Source organism: Mirounga angustirostris, unplaced genomic scaffold (genome assembly GCF_029215605.1).
Source record: "Mirounga angustirostris isolate CCGP_5_RB_7025 unplaced genomic scaffold, mMirAng1.0.hap1 SCAF_2, whole genome shotgun sequence".
NCBI classification, from domain to species: Eukaryota; Metazoa; Chordata; class Mammalia; order Carnivora; family Phocidae; genus Mirounga; species Mirounga angustirostris.
The window spans coordinates 84,733,280-84,751,847 of record NW_026991710.1 but is presented as its reverse complement, the minus strand read 5'-3'; the positions used below and the strand labels follow the sequence as shown (position 1 = coordinate 84,751,847).

The window sequence follows — 18,568 nt, the reverse complement described above, 5'->3', positions numbered from 1 at the left end:
TAGAAGATGTATTTGAGCAAATCGTAGCTGAGAACTTCCCTAATCTGGGGAATGAAACAAACATTCGAGTCCTAGAGGCGGAGAGGACCCCTCCTAAGATCAAGGAAAACAGGCCAACACCCCGGCATGTAATAGTAAAACTTGCAAATCTTAGAACCAAGGAAACCATCTTAAGGGCAGTTAGGGGGAAGAGATTCCTTACGTACAGAGGGAGGAACATCAGAATAACATCAGACCAATCCACAGAGACCTGGCAAGCCAGAAAGGCCTGGCAAGACATATTCAGGGTACTAAATGAGAAGAACATGCAGCCAAGAATACTTTACCCGGCAAGGCTTTCCTTTAGAATGGATGGAGAGATGCAGAGCTTCCATGACTGGCAGAAACTGAAAGAATATGTGACCACTAAGCAGGCCCTGCAAGAAATATTAAGGGGGGTTCTATAAAAGGAGAAAGACCCCATGAGTGATATACAACAGAAGTTTACAGGGACAATCTATAAAAACAACGTCTTCACGGGCAACATGATGACAATTAATTCATATCTTTCAATAATCACTCTCAACGTGAATGGCCTAAATGCTCCCATAAAACGGCAGGGTTGCAGATTGGATAAAAAGACAGCACCCATCCATATGCTGCCTACAAGAGACTCATTTTGAACCTAAAGATACATCCAGACTGAAAGTGAAGGGATGGAGATCCATCTTCCATGCCAGCAGACCTCAAAAGAAAGCTGGGGTAGCAATTCTTATATCAGACAAATTAGATTTTAAACTTAAGTCTGTAATAAGAGACACAGAAGGACACTATATCATTTTTAAAGGGTCTATCCAACAAGAAGATCTAACAATTGTAAATATCTATGCTTCCAACATGGGGGCAGCCATCTACATAAGCCAACTGTTAACCAAAATAAAGAGTCATATTGATAACAATACGTTGATTGTAGGAGACCTCAATACTCCACTCTCAGCAATGGACAGATCATCTAAGCAGGAAATCAACAAGGAAACAAGAGCTTTGAATGATACATTGGACCAGATGGACCTCATAGATATTTACAGAACATTCCACCCTAAAACAACACAATACTCATTCTTCTCGAGTGCACATGGAACTTTCCCCAGAATAGACCACATACTGGGTCACAAATCAGGTCTTAACCGATACCAAAAGATTAAGATTATTCCCTGCATATTCTCAGACCATAATGCTCTAAAACTGGAACTCAATCACAAGAAAAAATTTGGCAAGAATTCAAACACTTGGAAGCTAAAGATCACTCTGCTCAAGAATGTTTGGGTCAACCAGGAAATCAACGAAGAACTTAAACAATTCATGGAAATCAATGAGAATGAAAACACATTGGTCCAAAACCTATGGGATACTGCAAAGGCGGTCCTAAGGGGAAAATACATAGCCATCCAAGCCTCACTCAAAAAAATAGAAAAATCCCGAATTCACCAACTAACTCTACACCTTAAAGAACTAGAGAAAAAGCAACAAACGATGCGTAAGCCATGGATTAGAAGAGAAATAATTAAAATAAGAGCAGAAATCAATGAATTAGAAACCAGAAACACAGTAGATCAGATCAACGAAACTAGAAGTTGGTTCTTTGAAAGAATTAATAAGATCGATAAACCACTGGCCAGACTTATCCAAAAGAAAAGAGAAAGGACCCAAATTAATAAAATTATGAATGAAAGGGGAGAGATCACGACTAACACCAAGGAAATAGAAACAATTATTAGAAATTATTATCAACAACTATATGCCAATAAACTGGATGAAATGGATGCCTTCCTGGAAACCTGTAAGCTGCCAAGACTGAAACAGGAAGAAATTGACAACATGAATAGGCCAATAACCAGTAACAAGATTGAAGCAGTGATCAAAAACCTCACCAAAAAACAAGAGTCCAGGGCTTGATGGATTCCCTGGGGAATTCTACCAAACATTCAAAGAAGAAATATTACCTATTCTACTGAAGCTGTTTCAAAAAATAGAAACAGAAGGAAAACTTCCAGACTCATTCTATGAGGCCAGCACTACCTTAATCCCCAAACCAGGCAAAGACCCCATCAAAGAGGAGAATTTCAGACAGATATCCCTGATGAATATGGATTCCAAAATCCTCAACAAAATCCTAGCTAATAGGATCCAACAATACATTGAAAGGATCATCCACCACGACCAAGTGGGATTTATCCCCGGGATGCAAGGGTGGTTCAACATTCGCAAATCAATCAATGTGATAGAACACATTAATAAGAGGAGGGAGAAGAACCATATGGTCCTCTCAACTGATGCAGAAAAAGCATTTGACAAAATACAACATCCTTTCCTGATTAAAACTCTCCAGAGTAGAGGGATAGAGGGAACATTCCTCAAGTTCATAAAATCCATCTATGAAAAACCCACAGCGAATATCATCCTCAATGGGGAAAAGCTGAGAGCCTTTCTCTTAAGATCAGGAACACGTCAAGGATGCCCGCTCTCGCCACTATTGTTTAACATAGTACTAGAAGTCCTAGCAACAGGAATCAGACAACAAAAAGAAATAAAAGGTATTCAAATTGGCAAAGAAGAAGTCAAGCTCTCTCTTTTCGCAGACGACATGATACTTTATGTGGAAAACCCAAAAGACTCCACCCCCAAATTACTAAAACTCATACAGCAATTCAGTAATGTGGCAGGATACAAAATCAATGCACAGAAATCAGTTGCTTTCTTATACACTAACAATGCAACTGTAGAAAGAGAAATTAGAGAAACGATTCCATTTACAATAGCACCAAAAATCATAAGATACCTCGGAATAAACCTAACCAAAGAGGTAAAGGATCTATACTCTAGGAACTACAGAACACTGATGAAAGAAATTGAAGAAGACACAAAAAGATGGAAAAATATTCCATGCTCATGGATCGGATGAATAAACATTGTTAAAATGTCTATGCTACCCAGAGCAATCTATACCTTCAATGCCATCCCAATCAAAATTCCAATGACATTTTTCAAAGTGCTGCAACAAACAATCCTAAAATTTGTATGGAATCAGAAAAGACCCCGAATCGCCAAGGAAATGTTGAAAAAGAAAAACAAAGCTGGGGGCATCATGTTGCCCGATTTCAAGCTATATATATATTACAAAGCTGTGATCACCAAGACAGCATGTTTTTGTGCCATATGTTACTGGCACAAAAACAGACATATAGACCAATGGAACAGAATAAAGAACCCAGATATGGACCCTCAACAATATGGTCAAATAATCTTTGACAAAGCAGGAAAAAACATGCAATGGAAAAAAGAGAGTCTCTTCAATAAATGGTACTGGGAAAATTGGACAGCCACATGCAGAAGAATGAAACTCGACCATTCTCTAACACTATTCACAAAGATAAACTCAAAGTGGATGAAAGACCTCAATGTGCTACAGGAATCCATCAAAAGCCTAGAGGAGAACATAGGCAGCAACCTCTTTCACATTGGCCACAGCAACTTCTTTCAAGATACATCTCCAAAAGCTAGTGAAACAAAAGCAAAAATGAACTTTTGGGACTTCATCAAGATAAAAAGCTTCTGCACAGCAAAGGAAACAGTCAACAAAACAAAGAGGCAACCCACAGAATGGGAGAAGATATTTGCAAATGACACTACAGATAAAGGGCTGGTATCCAAGATTTATAAAGAACTTCTCAAACTCAACACCCAAAAAACAAATAATCAAGTCAAAAAGTAGGCAGAAGATATGAAAAGACACTTCTCTGAAGAAGACATACAAATGGCTAACAGACACATGAAAAAATGTTCATCATCATTAGCCATCAGGGAAATCCAAATCAAAACCACATTGAGATACCCCCTTACACCAGTTAGAGTGGCAAAAATGGACAGGGAAAGAAACAACAAATGTTGGAGAGGCTGTGGAGAAAGGGGAACCCGCTTACACTGTTGGTGGGAATGCAAGTTGGTACAGCCACTTTGGAAAACAGTGTGGAGGTTCCTCAAAAATTTAAAAATAGAGCTACCCTGTGACCCAGCAATTGCACTACTGGGTATTTACCCCAAAGACACAGATGTAGTGAAAAGAAGGGCCCTATGCACCCCAATGTTCATAGCAGCAATGTCCGCAATAGCCAAACTGTGGAAAGAGCCGAGATGCCCTTCAACAGATGAATGGATAAAGAAAATGTGGTCCATATATACAATGGAATATTACTCAGCCATCAGAAAGGGTGAATACCCAACTTTTACATCAACATGGATGGGACTGGAGGAGATTATGCTAAGTGAAATAAGTCAAGCAGAGAAAGTCAGTTATCATATGGTTTCACTTATTTGTGGAACATAAGGAATAGCATGGAGGACATTAGGAGAAGGAAGGGAAAGATGGGGGGTGGGAATTGGAGGGAGAGATGAACCATGAGAGACTATGGACTCTGAGAAACAAACAGGGTTTTAGAGGGGAGGGGGGAGGGGGGATTGGTTAGCCTGGTGATGGGTATTAAGGAGGGCACGTACTACATGGAGCACTGGGTGTTATGCGAAAACAATGGATCGTGGATCACCACATCAAAAACCAATGATGTATTGTATGGTGACTAACATAACATAATAAAATAAAATTTAAAAAAACAAAAAAAAAAAAGGAAGAGAAAATACATTTACAGTACTATATTTATCAAAAAATATCTGCATGTAAGTGGACCTAGTGCAGCCCAAACCTGTGTTGTTTAAGGGTCAACTGTATAAGATTTTAATACAACCCTAGAATTTTTTTCTCTAATTTATATTCCATAAACTTTAAATATCACTGAAAAATAAAATATCAATTCCAAATATGTAAGCCTTTTTTTATTGTTTTTATTTTTTATTTTACTATTATTCATAATGTTCAGGTAATCAAGATATAAAATGGCTTTTGGGCCCCTTTTTTTAGTATCAGCATGCCCTACACTCTAATACTATTAAATACCTAACCCTTAACATCTCATAATATTGTCCAATATTTCTTACCAAGGAGATCAAAGTTCTTTATTATACACAATGATTTCATAATATTCACAGAGTTCTTTTTGTTTTATTTTCTTTTACCCTCCTAAGTCTCTTGGGATAGATAACATATAAAAGTCTTTTTTTTTCTATAAAAACTGGCATTATTTTAAGACTTCAGGGCATTTTGAATGGAATTAGAACCTTAACTAAAGTAGAACTTTAAGAAAATTAATATTTCCATTATCAGAAGGTATGCTGATTTGAATTTTTGCTATGCTCCAAAAAACTCCCAACTAAAATTGTAAAAGATTTTATGACTGCATAAAAGAAAATTATGGGATTTTCTAATTATACAACAAAATAAAAAGAAAAATAATGACATATTTTGTTGCTTACTCTGTATAAAATGAGGTGGTAAGTACAGTAAAGTGCCACTCCATTCAATATGGCAGTGACTAACGTGTGGCTATAGCAGATAGAGAACATTTCAGTGGTGCATGTATAGAAATTTCCATCATCACTGAATGTTCTTTTGGAAAGCACTGACCTAGTGCAATCATATAGATCTGGGCAATCTAGTGTAAACCACATAAGACCCATGAAATGAGTACTATTAACATGATCTTTTTACTGATGAGGAAATTGAGATTTAGGGAGAAGTTGAACAAGTTCACATAGCTGGAAAGCAGCAGAGCTGGGAACCGAACTCTGGTAATCCACCACCAGAGCCTGCATGCCTCCAAATCAAGCACTTCTAAAGACCTGCTTGCCTTTTAAAGTGATCAAGAAGCTTGGACCATAACAGCATTTTTCTAGATATGTTTCCTACGGCAAAGGAAACAAAAACAAAATAAGCTATTGGAACTACATCAAAATAAAAAACTTTGCCCAATGAAGGAAACCATCAACAAAACTAAATGGTATATCCAATAGGGCTTAATATCCAAAATATATAAAGAATTTATACATGTCAACACACACAAGAAAAAATCTAAAAATGGGCAGAGTACCTGAATAAATATTTTTCCAAAGAAGACATACAGATGGACAACAGACACATGAAAAGATGCTCATCATTACTTATCTTCAGGGAAATGCAAATAAAAACCACAATGAAACCTTACCTTACACCTGTCAGAATGGCTAAAGTCAAAAAGACAAGAACTAACATGTGTTGGCGAGGATGTAGAGAAAAAGGAATCCTTGTGCACTGTTGGTGGGAATGTACATTGGTACAGCCACTATGGAAAACAGTATGGAGGTTTCTCAAAATATTAAAAGTAGAGGGCGCCTGGGTGGCTCAGTTGGTTAAGCGACTGCCTTCGGCTCAGGTCATGATCCTGGAGTCCCTGGATCGAGTCCCGCATCGGGCTCCCTGCTCGGCAGGGAGTCTGCTTCTCCCTCTGACCCTACCCCCTCTCATGTGCTCTCTCTCTCTCATTCTCTCTCTCTCAAATAAATAAATAAAATCTTTAGAAAAAAAAATATTAAAAGTAGAAATACCATATGACCCAGTAATTCCACCACTGGGTATTTACTCAAAGAAAACACTAATTTGAAAAGACTGTGCCCCCCTATGTTTACTGCAGCATTATTTACAATAGCCAAGATATGGAATCAACGTAAGTGTCAATTGATAGACGAATGGATAAGGAAGGTGTGATATATATATATACAATGGAATATTGAGCAGCCATAGAAAAGGAGGAGATCTTGCTATTTGCAACAACACAGATAGATCTAGAGGGTACTATGCTAAGAGAAATAAGTCAGACTGAGAAAGACATATAGCGTATGATTTCACTCACATGTGGAATCTAAAAACAAAACAAATGAATCAATAAACAAAAAGCAGAATCAAAACTATAAATACAGAGAACAAACTGATGTTGCCAGAGGGGAGGGGAAGGGGGACGGGCAAAATGGGTGAAGGGGAGCGGGAGGTCCCTGTCTTCAGTTATGGAGTAAGTCACGGGAATAAAAGGCATGGCACAGGGAATATAGTCTGTGATACCGTGATGGTGTTGTGCGGTGACAGCTGGGAGCTACGCTTGCTGTGAGCAGAGCATAACATAGAGGGAAGTGAATTCCTGGGTTGTACACCCGAAACTAACAGAACATTGTGTGTCAGCTACACTCAAAAAAGTTAAAAATCATTTTAAAATTTAAAAAGAGTGATTAAGAAGTTTAAAAGGCTGATGAGAGAGAAGTAAAGGGAGAGAGGCGCACATTTCTTAGACTTTAAAAACCAACAACAACAAAAAAACTACTCTCGGTCTATAGCTTCTTAAAGCTTCTCCGTTTTCAAGGGTTTAGAAAGAAAAACCATTAAAAAGTCAAGAGACTAAAAGTAAGAGATATCACATCTGTAACCTTCCCCAAAACCCTATAACATAACTGCTTTCGTGGAGGAGAAAACAAAGCCTGAAGAAGCTAGGTAATGGGAGCACTCCATACGCCAGGGGTGAAAAAGAGCTGGATTCTAACTCTGCTCTGCCTGGCTCCAAAACCCATGCACTTTTTTCTGCTGCTGCATTCAGCCCTGTGAAATTCGGCTTTGATAACTGCAGAGGAAGGTAACTAGAGTTTCTGAAAGAGGATCTGGCATCTGTACATGTGCTGACCCTACCTTTATGAAGGAAAAGATAGTAAATGTTACAGTGTACATTTATGGGCACAGACAGATATTTTTATTCCCCACTAAGTCCTGAATATGGAAAAATCAATCATTAAAAATCAGTTATATGAAATAATAGATCTAATCAACCTTTTTTCTCTCCTCAAGGACAAACTTGTGTGGAAGAGAGCATTCCTTGTTTTGGGGCTGTCCATGCTAGCTGTGTTCAGCAGTGTGTATTTTGGTTTCCCTGGGTCAGGAGGACTGTGCACGTTGGTCATGTCCTTCCTTGCAGGCTTGAGATGGGCCGGCGAAAAGGTGAATTTCATTCTAAGTTCTTCTACTCATTTAAGTTCTTTCTGATCAGATAAATTTTTTCTTTCCAGAGACTTTTTTTTTATTATTATGTTATGTTAATCACCATACATGGCATCATTAGTTTTTGATGTAGTGTTCCATGATTCATTGTTTGTGTATAACACCCAGTGCTCCATTCAATATGTGCCCTTTTTAATAGCCATCACAGGCAAACCCATCCCCCTACCCCCCTCCCCTCTAGAACCCTCAGTTTGTTTCTCGGAGTCCATAGTTTCTCATGGTTTGTCTCCCCCTCCGATTTCCCCCCCTTCATTTTTCCCTTTCTGCTATCTTCTTCTTCTTCTTCTTTTTAACATATAATGTATTATTTGTTTCAGGGGTACAGGTCTGTGATTCATCAGTCTTACACAATTCACAGCGCTCACCATAGCACATAATCTCCCCAATGTCTATCACCCAGCCACCCCATCCCTCCCACCCCCCACCACTCCAACAACCCTCAGTTTGTTTCCTGAGATTAAGAATTCCTCATATCAGTGAGATCATAGGATACATGTCTTTCTCCAGACTTTCTTAATATCAAATTAATAAATTATTAAATCATACAAGCTATTTCCTATGCATATGTAAATATACACCCAAGTGTATACACATTCATCCTCTTCCCCCCTTATATACCAATCGATAATTTGATGTCTTTATTTAAAATATATCATGATCATATGTCCACACTGCCTTCCTTATTCTTTGTAAGAGCTACAGAGTACTGCAGTGTATGCTGTACTGTATTTAACCAGTCTCCTACTAACAGATATTTGGATTGTTTCTGCTTTTCTGCTAAGACAAAAACCGTTTCAATAAAATATCCTACATATGCCATATTTCATAAACTCTAAGACATTATCAAGTCTAAGAAGCACCGTTATTTTACATGCCACCAAGAATGAAAAACAGTGCTGCCAATTAAACTATGATATGACATCCTAATTTCAGAAATGAGAAAATGGGGGAAAAAATCAACAAAATATATACTTTGAGTTTATCTAGAGGATAAATTTATTTTATTTTATTTTTTTAAAGATTTTATTTATTTGACAGAGAGAGACACAGCGAGAGAGGGAACACAAGCAGGGCAGGTGGGTGAGGGAGAAGCAGGCTTCTGGCAGAGCAGGGAGCCTGATGCGGGCTCGATCCCAGGACTCTGGGATCATGACCCAAGCCGAAGGCAGACGCTTAACGACAGAGCCACATAGGTGCCCCTAGAGGATAAATTTCTAGAAATACAATTCTTCTATGAAAGAATATGCACATTGATACTTTTAATAATATCAGTTTACCCTCTTAAAAGACTGCACCAATTTATATTCTCACCAACAGTATATGAAGATGATCCCTTTTTCTTTTTTTAAATTTATTTTTTCATTTCAGTTAATTAACATATAGTGTATTATTAGTTTCAGAGGTAGAGTCCAGTGATTCATCAGTGTTATATAATACCCAGTGCTCATTACATCAGGTGCCCTCCTTAATGCCCATCACCCAGTTACCCCATCCCCCCCACCACCTCTCCTCCTGCAACCCTCAGTTTGTTCCCTATAGTTAAGAGTCTCTTATGGTTTGTCTCCCTCTCTGATTAGTCTTGTTTTATTTTTCCCTCTCTTCCCCTATGATCCTCTGATTTCTTTCTTAAATTCCACATATGAGTGGGGTCATATGAGAATTGTCTTTCTCTAATTGCCTTAATTCACTTAGCATAATACCCTCTAGTTCCATTCATGTCATTGCAGATGACAAGATTTCATTCTTTTTGATGGATGTGAAATATATAAATATATATACCACAGATGAATGGATAAAGAATTATCCATTCATCTGTCAATGAACATCTGAGCTCTTTCCATAGTTTGGCTATTGTGGACATTGCTGCTATAAACATTGGGGTGCCTGTGCCCCTTCGGATCACTACATTTGTATCTTTGGGGTAAATACCCAGTAGTGCAATTGCTGGGTCATAGGGCAGCTCTGTTTTCAACTTTTTGAGGAACCTCCATACTGTTTTCCAGAGTGGCTGCCCAGCTTGCATTCCCACCAACAGCATAAGAGGGTTCCCCTTTCTCTGCATCCTCTCCAACATCTGTCATTTCCTGACTTGTTAATTTTAGCCATTCTGACTGGTGTGAGGTGGTATGTCATTGTGGTTTTGATTAGTATTTCCCTGATGCCAAGTGATGTTGAGCACTTTTTCATGTGTCCGTTGGCCATTTGGATGTCTTCTTTGGAGAGGTGTCTGTTCATGTCTTCTGCCCATTTCTTGATGGGATTAGTTGTTCTTTGGATGTTGAGTTTGATTAGTTCTTTATAGATTTTGGATACTAGCCCTTTATCTGATATGTCATACCTTCTCCCATTCTGTCAGTTGTCTTTTGGTTTTGTTGACTGTTTCCTTCACTGTGCAGAAGCTTTTTATCTTGATGAAGTCCCAATAGTTCATTTTTGCCCTTGCTTCCCTTGCCTTTGGAGATGTGTCTAGCAAGAAATTGCAATGGCTGAGGTCACAGAGGTTGCTGCCTATTCTCCTCTAGGATATTGATGGATTCCTGTCTCACATTGAGGTCTTTCATCCATTTTGAATCTATTTTTGTATATGGTGTAAGAAAATGGTCCAGTTGCATTCTTCTGCATGTGGCTGTCCAATTTTCCCAACTCCATTTGTTGAAGAGACTGTCTTTTTTCCATTGGACATTCTTCCCTGCTTTGTCAAAGATTAGTTGACCATAGAGTTGAGGGTCCATTTCTGGGCTCTCTATTCTGTTCCATTGATCTATGTGCCTGTTTTTGTGCCAGTACCATACTGTCTTGATGATTACAGCTTTGTAATGGAGCTTGAAGCCCAGAATTGTGATGCCCCAAGATGTGGTTTTCTTTTTCAAAATTCCTTTGGCTATTCGGGGTCTTTTCTGGTCCCATACAGATTTTAGGATTATTTGTTCCAGCTCTGTGAAAAAAAGCTGATGGTATTTTTATAGGGATTGCTTTGAATGTATAGACTGCTCTAGGTAGCATAGACATTTTCACAATATTTGTTCTTCCAATCCATGAGCATGGAATGTTTTTCCATTTCTTTGTGTCTTCCTCAGTTTCTCTCATGAGTGTCCTGTAGTGTTCAGAGTACAGATCCTTTGCCTTTTTGGTTAGGTTTATTCCTAGGTATCTTATGGTTTTTGGTGCAATTATAAATGGGGTTAACTCCTTAATTTCTCTTTCTTCTGTTTCATTATTGGTGTATAGAAATGCAACATATTTCTGTGTGTTGATTTTTATACCTGGCCACTTTGCTGAATTCCTGTATGAGTTCTGGCAATTTGGGGGTGGAGTCTTTTGAGTTTTCCACATAGCATATCATGTCTTCTGCAAAGAGTGAGAGTTTGACTTCTTCTTCACCAATTCAGATGCCTTTTACTTCTTTTTGTTGTCTGATTGCTGAGGCCAGGACTTCTAGTACTATGTTGAACAACAGTGGTGATAGTGAACATCCTTATGGTGTTCCTGACGTTAGGGGAAAAGTTCTCAGTTTTTCCGCATTGAGAATGATGTTTGCTGTGGACTTTTCATAGATGGCTTTTATGATACTGAAGTAGGGATCCCTACACTGTGAAGAGTGTTAATCAAGAAAGGATGCTGTACTTTGTCAAATGCTTTTTCTGGATCTATTGATTGGATCATATGGTTCTTGTCCTTTTATTAATGTAGTGTATTACACTGATTGATTAGCAGATGTTGTACTACCCTTGCAGCCCAGGAATAAATCCCACTTGGTCATGGTTCTTTCTGTGATTCCAGGGATCCTGAGACCACACCATCCCACTTAGGATTCCACCCCGCTTCACCACCTGAGCACCTTTCAGGTGGGGACGTCCCTCACTGCAGCAGACTTCTAAAAGTTCTGATTTTGTGCTCCATGCTATATCACTTTCCTATAGACAGCTTATGGAGGCTCCCTCCCCCTGGGGTTTATCTTCCCATATATCGCCTCAGATTCACTTCTCCGCACCTCCTACCTTGCAGAAAGTGGTCGCTTTTCCATTTGTAGAATTGTAGCAATTTTTTACTCAGATCTCCAGTTGAGTTCACAGGTGTTCAGGATGATTTGATAACTATCTATCTGAACTCCTGGGACCAGACAAAACTAAGGTCTCCTACTCCTCCGCCATCTTCCTCCTATCTCCCAGGGATCTGTTTTAATGAAGAAATCATTAAAAATCAGATATTTTGCTAACCTGATAGGTGAAAAATGTATCTCATTATTGGTCTGATTTGTATTTCTTTATGAGAGAAGCTAATCATCTTTTCCTAAGCTTACTAACCAGTTTGTGTCCATTTTTAAAAGATTGTTTTGGTTTTTCTTACTGATTTTCAAGATTATTAAGATTATTTCTCCATATATATTATGGAGATTAGCTGGTGGCCATTCACGAATTTTAATTTCAAGTACATTTTTATAGATTTGAACTTGACAGGAACAAATACTATTCTTCTATTTAATGAAGAAATTAGATGTAGCTGACCTAACTAAATGCAGATATATCATTTTGGACAACCTGGAAACAACTGTTCAAAATGATTAAGCTTAAAATAATGCCATATAGAAAAATAAGTGAGGGTTATAAAGCTTGAAGTTAGGTACATAATCAAATTCATTTGAGTGAATCTCTATAGAGGTATACTAGAGACAGAATTTCCTAGTGAGCAAAGAACACTCAGACAGGAGGCTCTCACTCTGTAAGGATGTGATTACAAAGTTAGGACAAGTATAACTGAATCATCTTGCTTCTGAGGAGAGACGGATGGTAGGGACTGCCTGGAGCATTGTCTAGAGAAGGGTATTGAGGCCATGGGAAAGTAAGCGGAGATGGATTGGGCTTCGAAGGAAAGGAGAAAGTCCACATAAGAGTGAAATCATATGGTATTTGTCTCTGACTGGTTACCTAGCTTAGCATAGTACTCTGTAGCTCCATCCATGTCATTGCAAATGGCAAGATTTCATTATTTTTCATGGCTGAGTATTATTACCTCTTCTTTATCCCTTCATCAGTCAGTGGACATTTGGGATCTTTCCATAATTTGGCTATTGTTGATAATGCTGCTATAAACATCGGGGTGCATGTATCCCTTCCATTCAGTATTTTTGTATCCTTTGAGTAAACACCCAGTAGTGCAACTGCTGGGTCATAGAGTAGTTCTATTTTTAACTTTTTGAGGAACCTCCATACTGTTCTCCAGAGTGGCTGCACCAGCTTGCATTCCCACCAACAGTGTAAGAGTGTTCCCCTTTCCCTTCATCCTTGCCAACACCTGTTATTTCATGTTTTGTTAATTTTAGCCATTCTGACAGGTGTGAGGTGATAATCTCATTGTAGTTTTGATTTGTATTTTCCTGATGATCAGTGACATTGAGCATCTTTTCATGTGTCTCTTAGCCATCTGTATGTCTTCTTTGGAAAAATGTCTGTTCATGTCTTCTGCCCATTTTTTAATACATTTTTATTGCCAGTCTGTATGGTTCTGTGCTAGGCACTAAGTGGATATTCTCATTTATTTTCAAATACACACAAAAAAACTTTAAAAAGTATTACCATTCCCATTTTATAGAGCCTATAAATCAGAAAGGCATAAATAACATGTCCAAGGTCACAAAATTAGACAGTTGCACTGGGATTTAAGCTCAGGTTTACCTGACTCCAGAGTGTACTACTCTGTAACACAACTGTAGCATTATTGTGCAGGGCACATTTTTGTATTTTGACATCTATTTGAATAACACATACCAAGTGTATTAAAAAGCATATTGTTATGCTTTGCAATTTAAAATTAATTCTCTAAATTCATAAATGATAGGATAAAAAACAAATAATGAAAAGGAGCCATAGCATTTGGGATAGAGCATAAAAGAGTAGTTTTAGCCACAGGGAAATCAAGGGGGAGGCTAATGCCTATAGCAAGAGCGCATCAGCTATGGGCCCAGAAAGACAAAGCAGGGAAAGGGAAACTTTGATGAGCTCCAGTCACATTACTCTTCTGAAAACTGTAATATGGGTTATAGAGAAAAGATTGTTATAAGCCAAAACACAGTGTCTGTTCGTCTGCAGTTGTCATAATTTTGCCAGGTTTGCCTGCAGCCCAGCTGATTATATAGATCAGTGTAATCCCACAACCCAGTAAAAGAACTGGGAACATTTTTTTTTCATATTTACCTCAAATACACTCACTTTTTGAAAGCCTCTGTCATGTTTTCCTTTTTTTCCCACCTATTTTCAAATATAGTGCTGCTTCTGATGACCTTTGTAGTTGTGGGATGGTTTTTCTGACATATTTTGAATCTCCTGAATCTTGAAATTCTCTTCTCTCTGAGAAGGGAAGTATCAGCTTAAATAGATATTGAAGTCATGATAAAAACCTCTGTTTCTGCTAATTTTCTTCTTTTGTGTATCCTTGAAAGTGATCTATGTTTTTGAAGATTCTTACTACTAGAGCAAAGTGATGTGTAAAGTAGCCTTAACATTCAGTGCAGTGTGGACAACAGTCTTCATTCTCCTGGTCTCTTTTACACTTAGCCTATTCGATGACTCCACTTTCTTTATAAGCACATTCATTTTAGTTTTGAAGTTATGAAAAAGCATTAAGAAGATACATTTTGACTCATCTCCCATTTTTAAATTTTACAGTGTATACACCCATGTCTGATATTCAAATAGTCTGAAGTGTTACAATCATAAAACAAATGGTGGCCTTTGTCTACAGTTTAGAAATAAAAAAATTTGATAGGGAAAACTTTTTAGGCCATCTGCTTTTATTGGAGTTCTGAGTATTTTTGAGGCCTTCCCTTAAACAATTAGTCATGGCAACAAAAGGCTAAGTAACCTAAGATTAATAGAGTCAATTTGTGTTCTTCACTAACATGGATACCAACTAAAGTCTGAGCTTTAGTTATGGTATACTCTAAAAACTAAATTAAAAAGTAAAGATATGTGAAAAGGTGGTAACTGGACCCCAGTTTTGGGAGAACTAGTCATTGTCACTAAATGATAAAGGATCTTGGATGTTATCTAATATAAACCTCTCATTTTACAGATGAGAAAAAATAAGGTTCTGAGAGATAAGTGGTTTCCATTTAACAGGTGGCAGAATTTGAACCTAAGTCATTATCTGATTCCTTATGATATGAAAACATAACTCTTTGCATGATTTAAGAATAGAACTATGTAAGTAAATCAACCAACTCCCTCACATTTGCATTCTGCCTTTCAACATTTTTAAGCCAAGAAGAAATAGAATCCTCACCCTAATAAACATACCAGAATTAATAAAAAAATAAAGAAAATAGAGATACAATATAATCCTCGTTTGTTAAACTGCTGAAAATAGATATGGAAAACCAGATCCTCAAAGATGTGTAACTATAAGGGCAAAAGTGCTGTCCAAAAATATAAATTCTTATTAGTTGATTGGAAAAATCTGTTCAGTATAAATTTTTAGAGACTGTAATGGGTACTGCTAAATTGCCCTCCAAAAAAAGCATATCAATTTGTTCTACCAATTAGTGAGAGTTTCTTACATCCCAGATACTTGACATTATAAAAATGTTTTAGTATTTTTTCTAATATGATGCCCCCCCCCAAATGTGGCATATCATTTTAATTTGTGTTTCACTGATTACTGAATTTTAGCATCTTATATTTTTTGGCCATTTGTGTTTCTTCCACTGTGAATTACTTGTATGTATGCATTTCCCATTTTTCTATTAGGTTCTATGTCTTTTTCTTATTGCTTGGATATTACTCCTTATTCTGTCACACACAGTGCAGATGTTTTCTCCTGGTTTGTCATCTTGTTGTTCTTTGTTTGCTTATGGTTTCTTTTGCCACACAACATTCTAGTTTTGCTATAGTCAATTGTGTCCATCTTTTTTTAGGGTTTTTGCAAAATGTGTTATAAAGTTAGTACTTACATCAGTTAGGATCTTATCAGGAAAGGGAAATTACAGAGTAACTGGAATAGGGAAAGTTTGTTATTAACCATACCTGGGGTCAGATAACAAGGGATTGGCTTCTGAGAGGTAAAAGATCCCTGGCGAATATAGGAATAGCAGCTATAAACAACTAGGGCTGAGACTGAGCCATCTCCTTATACTACCCCACTCCACTACATCTACTCCCACCCCCAGGCCTCAGAATCCAGATCTTGGTAGAGAGCCTTTGTTCACTGAATGGTAGAGAAGACACCCTTGGTGTCCTGTTTGGACAATTTGCTGGAAATCTAAACTCCAAATTTGCAGGAAATACACCCTCTAGGGTACATGGGGAGGTATTTTGCCCAAGGGAGTTGGCTATGAAACTCCCTTGCAGTAAGCTAGGGGTGCGGGCTGCCATGCACTATAGGAGCCCAGGACTGTAGAAGCCACCTGTGTACTAAAGAAACCCAAGTGTCCTATAGGATCCTGCTGGGGGAGCCCTGGAAAGCAGGAAGAGCATCTTCCTTGTAATATTTCTTCAGCACCCTCTACTGACAAAATTTTAAATTATGCCAGGTAGCAAAAGAGAAATATTTAAAGGGCTCAGCTTCATTTTCTGCAGAGCAACAATGAAATGTGGATTTGGAGCCAAGCGGTAATAAATTAATAAGCACAGCCCTTTACTATACCTGAATTATATTTTTGTGCATGATTTGAGAGAAACAAACTGTTAAAGATAAAATTGGAAACAACTTAAAGGGCCATCAATAAAGAAATGATTGAATAAAATGATAATTCCATACCACAGATTACTATATAGCAATAATTAGATGTATATATAGATATGTTTACTCTGATAAGATCTCTGAATGATATTGCTGAACAAAAATTAACACAAAATTTTAAACTATAAAATAATACCTAAGTATTACATATATGCACACACATCATATATTCAGAAGTAGAAGTCCTCCTAAGATTATTTTATTAGACTCTTTATAATTAACATCTATTTGCAAACCAACTCTAAAGCACCTCATATAATGACTGTGTTAGAAATATCTTTATATAATTTTTTGTTCTATTTTAGCTAACCTCTTATTTATAGATGTCAGAAAAATAAAGCCTATCTCAGGTCAAATTGACTCAAATTAGTAAAATTCTTAGAACTTGTAACTTCATATAATAAAAATCTGTGAGGGGTGTGTGTGTGTGTTTCTTTCAGGCAGAGGTTGAAAAAATCATTGCAGGTGCCTGGTATATCTTCCAGCCCCTTCTCTTTGGACTGATTGGAGCAGAAGTATCTATTGCATCTCTCAGACCAGAAACTGTAGGTAAGAATTTCAAATAGTACATTTGCTAAAATCAACTTTTATATTCAGTGAAATACCTTTAGTAGGTATAGTTATTGTCACAATTATATAAAAAAGTTAATAATAATCCAAGTCTCTTAGAGTAGTTGGCCAGAAAATAATACTTGTCAATCTCAGGCATAAATTTTATACCTTTAATATTATTCCTTGTAAAGAAAAGTAACACTGCTAACTACTATCTAGAAGATGCAGGTCTTAAAATTTTTTTTTTCCAAGGGCAAAAATGTTCAATTAGACTTGTTCTGATCAAGGCCTAGAATTGTACAGGTAACTCATCAGTTCTATAATATACACCCATGGAACACAAATGTTTGTTTGTTCATTCATTCATTTATTCATACATTCAAAAGCCATCATATTAAAACTTTTGATTTCATAACACTACACTTAAAAATTTATTTGTGCACCTTTACTCGTTATTTCCTCCATTCCACTCATTCTATATTTCTCCATCTTTACTGGGAATCCCATCTCCTGCTACCTCCTTCTGGACCTCACACATAGATTCTTCCCCTATGCTCATGTATCTTCAGATTTCCATGTCACAGTTTTCTCCTCTTCGGAATTTAAACAAATTCTAATTTCTCCTGTCTTAAAATTAATCTTTCCATCCCAATACACGCTACAACGTGGATGAACCTGGAGGACATTCGTCACCAACAGGCAAATACTGTGTGATTCCACATATATGAGGTATCCAGGTAGTCAAATCATAGAAACAGAAAGTAGAAGGGTGGTTGCCAGGACCTCGGGGGAGGGGGAAATGAAATGTTGTTTAATGGGTCAGTTTTGCAAGATGAAAAAATCCTGCAGACTGGTTGCACAAAAATGTGAATGTTCAACTTAATTCTACTGAGCTGCACACTTAAAAATGGTAAAGACTGTAAATTGTGTTATGCATATTTTACCACAATTTATATATATAAAATCTCCTTTTTCCACTTAACTTCCCCCCCACCCCCAACCTACCACACTTCGTTTTTACTCCTCTTTTCGAACTTTTCCAAAGAGGTAATTATAGAGGTAATTTTCCTTTCAACTCTCACTCTCTTCTTCAATACATTTCAGCCCAGCTTCTGCCCATCACACAACCGACCCTGCTTTCACCAAGGTTATATTGCTAAATGAACTGAATACTTATCATTCTTTTTTTTCCTTGATCACTCAGCAGCTTTTGATGCTATTGACCTCTTTAAAACACATTTTACATTGAATTCTGAAACTTCATATTTTTCAGTGCATTCT

At 37.4% G+C, this 18,568-nt stretch overlaps 1 protein-coding gene across 12 annotated transcripts in view; it reads left to right on the top strand.

Moving 5' to 3' along the window:
* SLC9B2 (solute carrier family 9 member B2) overlaps nucleotides 1-18,568 on the top strand; it is a 60,832-nt gene that overhangs the window by 37,407 nt on the left and 4,857 nt on the right. For 11 of the 12 annotated variants that reach the window (XM_064584918.1, XM_064584914.1, XM_045880651.3 and 8 more), the window contains 2 exons: nucleotides 7,793-7,942; nucleotides 17,176-17,284. In XM_064584918.1, the coding sequence (XP_064440988.1) occupies nucleotides 7,793-7,942; nucleotides 17,176-17,284 (259 nt within the window). The remainder of the gene's footprint in view (nucleotides 1-7,792; nucleotides 7,943-17,175; nucleotides 17,285-18,568) is intronic. The other variant, XM_054508784.2, reaches the window with a different exon arrangement.